This window comes from Macadamia integrifolia, chromosome 12 (genome assembly GCF_013358625.1).
Source record: "Macadamia integrifolia cultivar HAES 741 chromosome 12, SCU_Mint_v3, whole genome shotgun sequence".
NCBI lineage: Eukaryota > Viridiplantae > Streptophyta > Magnoliopsida > Proteales > Proteaceae > Macadamia > Macadamia integrifolia.
The window spans coordinates 454,848-460,105 of NC_056568.1; the positions used below are offsets into that span (position 1 = coordinate 454,848).

General features: G+C 39.8%; 1 protein-coding gene and 1 non-coding gene across 2 annotated transcripts; both read right to left on the minus strand.

Annotated features, from left to right (window-relative positions):
* Positions 1-26: 26 nt before the first annotated feature.
* Positions 27-98, minus strand: TRNAG-UCC. The gene has a single exon. It is a non-coding gene; the product is annotated as a tRNA-Gly (tRNA).
* A 1,913-nt stretch (positions 99-2,011) lies between these two features.
* LOC122057564 (3-ketoacyl-CoA synthase 12-like) lies at positions 2,012-3,662 on the minus strand. The gene has a single exon (XM_042619704.1). The coding sequence runs from the start codon at positions 3,570-3,572 to the stop codon at positions 2,181-2,183; it is 1,392 nt and encodes a 463-aa protein (XP_042475638.1). The 5' UTR covers positions 3,573-3,662; the 3' UTR covers positions 2,012-2,180.
* Between the last annotated feature and the right edge of the window lie 1,596 nt (positions 3,663-5,258).

Here is a 5,258-nt window from a genome sequence, read left to right on the forward strand (position 1 = left end):
AAAAAAAAACCGAAAGCCTAAACATATGCGTCTGCCGGGAGTCGAACCCGGGTCTATTGCTTGGAAGGCAATTATCCTAACCGTTGGACTACAAACGCTCAGACATGCTTTTCATTTGTTGTTAATAATATAACTTTAAATTTATTTGTTGAATTCCCATTTTGGATTGATATGGTTGAGTAAGGTTGTCAAATGCTAGGTCACACCTGTAGGCCCGTTCGATTAAAGCTGGATTAGGGTGCAAGAGATGAAATTTGGCCTTACTCTTTTAGTGCGACCCCTTTTTTACTAAAACAAATAAGAACGCTAGCTAAAGCTAACCAAGCAATCGGAGGGTGGTGCCAAGCCTAGCACAATTATGTAAATGGTTGGTAAAATCGATTAGTTGTAGCCTAACTACCTCGTGCACTAATTGACTATTTACAGCTCGATTAACCCTAGTATAGCTAGTTTAAGATCTGTTTATAGTATGATTGTAGATCAATTGCCAATTGACTTGTTTATTTCCTGATTATAGCTTAATTATCATGAGCCTATTTATGAATCAAAGATTGACCGATCGAATGGAAGCATGAGGTCAAGTCTACAATGCCTAATTACCTAAACGGTCGATGTGGGACCTAAATTTAATGAGGGACCAATTAAGCCTGATCAAAACAGACTAGGCCCAATTAATTGATACCGAGGGGTTTTTTTTTGGTAGAGACCCCTATGGGTGAGTAACCACTATGCATTGAATAAATATTTACGCGGGAAGTTTCACAATAGGTGTAGACAGCTTGGCGTAGTTGATCTTGTGTGGGCCTCAACCTCAGGGTCCCGGCATTTAACTGATTTAAATAAAAATGGCTAAAGCAACTTAACCCGGGCCTAGCTGGGACCCGGTTCAGCAGGTCTGCTGTTAGAATTTTAGAAACTTTTGTACCCTTACAATGAAAAGTTGGTTCTCCGACGTAAATGTTTGTTAGGGGTTGGGTGGAGCTATTGGGTTGATTGGCTGGTTGTTTTTCCTTTCATTTCTATTTCTGGAATTTGAAAATGACAACTTCCTTTTCTGCCAAACATAATTTAAGGCTTCTCTCCATTTATGGTACGGTTTACGGTACTTCCAATTTATTTTCTCGTGTTCTACATGGTTCTAGCAAAAGCTTTTGAATCACTTACCCAAAATGTTCAACTTGTGAGCACCGACTCAAATTAATAGTGTGGGGTTACAAAGGACGATCCTAAAATCTGATTTGCATGAATTCTCTTTTTCTAATTCACTTGTTTAGTTGATGGGGGAAGGGATTTAAATTTGTGTGAAAAAATGCGGAATATAAATACGTTGAGGGTCAATGAGAGCACACATGAGAAAGCATTCACAGAAATATTTTTCATTTCATTAGGGGCGGGGGTCATTTTGCCGCTCCATGTGTCTAGGACTCTTGATAGATGGTCCATACTCTCCCAATAGAAAAGTGGGCCGGATTGAAAAGTGTTGGAGGGTCTAAGTCAAAAACTAAAGCAATAGATGGAGATGACTCCTCAAGTATCTTATTGGCTTGGCTCAAAAAGGGTGGAATTGCCATAGGCCAATAACACAAACCCATCTTCATGTATACAGAGGATGACAAAGGGATGTAGGCTTTAATACGGTATTAAAGGTTTTAGTTTAAAACCTTAAGACATTAGCTAGTGAAGAGATCTCTTCAAGTATATGCTGATATCAAGGATCAAACAAATCGATGTAGGACTTATTAAAATAAGCAGTGCAATTTTGATTTCAATCAATTAAAACATAAGTCGAATAAAAAAGTTTAAATTGAAACAAAATTAACACCCTCAAATTAATCCACAAGAAGTCTCATTCTATTTTTTTTTTTTTTCCCCCTTTTGATAAGGTTCTCTATCCTTTTAGTTTTTACTTCAAACAATCAATTTTGGCATTTTTAACAAATACACACACTTATAGTAATAAACAGGAAATTTGAAAAGAGCTGATTTTATTAATGTTACTACGCAAGCCAAAGATATAAATGCTTGATTTCTTTTCCAATAATAGTAATTAATCTGCCTCTAATTCATTCAATGTTGTGTCCTCTTATTCTGTTTCTATGTTTACATCTTAACTAGTAAATACTTAGGTTAAACGCCAGCAACATTAATCAAGAAATATATAGTAACAACAATGTATAACCCTAAATAGGGTTTTTAGGGTTCTGGTCCATGACCCAACCAAACTTCTCCATGAAAGGGTTTACTAGGGTTTTTGGAGGATACCTATCAATACAGTCTCTCCACACATTTCCATCTTCCAAATCTCTCATTACCTCCCACACACAGCTATTACACTTGAAACCTGCACCAAAGCTTATCATCAGAACCTTGTCACCTTTCTTCAGCCTCCTCTTAGCTTCCATGCAGCCCAGTACATACCAAAGGCTACTCGCCGACGTGTTCCCGAACCGATGAAGCGTCATCCTCGCCGGCTCCAAATCATACTCCGTCAGCCCTAAGCTCTTCCCGACGCCTTCGATAACCGCTTTCCCACCGGTGTGGAGACAGAAATGGTCAACCCCAGTCTTGAATCTCACGGTCGGACCGGTTCTATTGTTTCCTCCTCTATCCTTGCCCGACCCAGATCCAGACCCAGACCCTGACACAATGAAGTACCTGACCAGCTCCTTCAGGGGCAGAATCTTGGGGGCTAACTCTCTGAGATTCTCGAAGAAGGCTTTTGTGGCAGCCCTAGGCAAATTCTTGCTGAGGTGAAACCCGGGTCGCCCTAACTCGTCTTCCTTCTGAACCGCACACTCGCAGGCTTCATCACTAGCTCCTAGGTGGGTTCGCACAAGACACTTGAGCCGGAACATGGACCGGGTCCGGAGAGTAGGGTTGTTTGTTAACAGTATTGAGCACCCTCCTGACCGGAAAAGACAATTGGCTAAGATCATAGACTTATCGTTGCCGGAATACCAGTTCGGACCGATTGACTCCGACGTGACCACAACAGCAAACGCTTTCTTGTGAGACTTGAAGATGTTCTTGACGATATCAATGGAGATGAGGCTTGCACTACAACCCATCCCTGAGAGATTAAATACTTTAATGTCTTCTCTCATCTTGTATCGGTTGATTATCCTTGATGCCAAAGAGGGTTCCGACGAAAGCATTGATATATTCACGACGAGAACATCGATCTCCGGCGGTGAAACTCCCGTCCGGTGGAAGAGTTTGTCGAGGGTGTCGTAGAAGAATTCTTCTAACTCGGAGATTCCATCGAGGAGAGTAGGAGATTCTTCTTTGCCCAAGATGACGTTTCTTGGTGCGTAAGTCTCTTCGCCGATACCGGAGCTGACGATGGCTCGTAATAAGAACCTGTATTCGTCGATGCCCAGGTTCTTGTTTCGCATTACAATGTTGCCGGAAAACTCTGTGTCGATCTTTCTATCGTCGGAGGGCTTGAAACACTCGTAGTGGAGTATGTAGCAGCTGCTTCCATGGTCTCTTCTTTGATGCATAAGCTTGATGAGGAGGGAGATCATTAATGTAATTGCAAGAACAAGTGTGGCCATCATCAAGAGCCCCATGAAGTAACGTGCACTGTGTTTGAGGGAGGGAGTGACTAGTGAGTGAGTGAGTGAGAGAAAGAGAGATTTTTTTCGTATGGGAAATGTGAATACTTTAGAGCTGATATATTTATAGGCAATAAACGTGTACCTACGTTAAGACAGCGGGTGCAAAAAATTTATGCTACCCTCCACTGAAAATAATCGCGTACGCTGTCTCATTGCTGGAGTGTACTGCACGAAAAGGTAGTTGAGCATGTGAAGATTAAAATCAAAAGTCTTAATGGCCACCAACTTCTGTGAGCTCATGGGTGGCTTTCAGAGTTATGCTTTGTCCAGTGGTCCACCGGTCAAAATAAAAAGAAGCCGATTGAACTGATAAGTAGGGGTGTCAATTACAGGCATGCATCGGTAGGCTCGATCGAGCTCAACATGTTTATGGTCCGAAGTAAATTGGTCAGTGATTAATAAGATAAGTAGGGGTGTCAATACTAGGCTCACACCAGTAGGCCCGATCGGGCTCGACTTGTTTCTGGCCCAACCTAAATTGGTCTGATTAATAAACGTGTCACGTTTATAAATAGGTAGTATATGCAGCAATCTAGCCTGACGGGCACCCGATCGGCCCGACACATTTACAAATCTGACTTGAATCGATTTATTTAAGTTCAACCTAGCCCAACCCCTTTAATACTACTTGTATTTATTTTTTTTTTTTAATTACTATTTCTATTTAGTGCTAAAGCTATGTGATATATACAAGTTGAGATGGTGGTGATTGTTATCTGAACATTCAATTTTTTTCAAGCATAATTTAATTGATTTAAACATGCTCAATTTGGGTTGTGTAGATATAGTTTAATTGATTTGAGTCTCGCTGGGTTAAAGAACGAGTACCTTAGTAACTTAGCTGCTTTCATTTTTGACTTAATCCATTTTAACTATGGGATCTTTCTTTGCTATGCCCATCTTTGTCTCATGTTATTGGTATTTCTTTCAAGCACATTTAAAAGACCAATTTTTGTACAAAAAGAAAAAAAAAGATACAAATTTTAAAGAGGACCCATTTAAAGCCCGTTTAAAGGTCTATAGCCTGATTAAGGCCCGTTTATAGTAGCTCGAGACCGTCCAGTCCAATTATCAACCGTACCATGCCCATGCTAACTAAGCCCATTTAGCCCTTTTGCCCTTTTGCCTTTAACCACAATAGAATCCCCGATAAAATTTTACCCCCAACCTGAAAACAGATTTGGGGGTTTGAGGTTTTTAACAACGCTGGCTATAGGGGGCAACTATAAGTGACGATGACAGCACGACAGTGCTGTGAAAGCCTACTCCCTTTTCATTCCAAAGATTTTGAAAAACACGAAGTTGACATCAAACGCTTTATTTCATTTTTTTGTTCATATAAAACGGAAGGATGACTATGAAACATAGCCTAAGTAAAAAAACGGAAGGATGACTACAAAACATAGCCTAAGTAAACTATAACAATGATCAAAGATGATCAGTTAACTCAAGGCTCAAAAGAGAGGAAAAAAAGAAAAACCATTAGAATATAACTGTTGGAAAAGATCCTATGAAATATAGCTATTAAAATACCGTTGTTTGAAAACGACATTGAAAGAGAGAAAAAAATATAAATTGCATTTAAATGCTCATCATCGTAACTACATCGATTGTATTTTTTTTTTTTTTTTTTTTTTT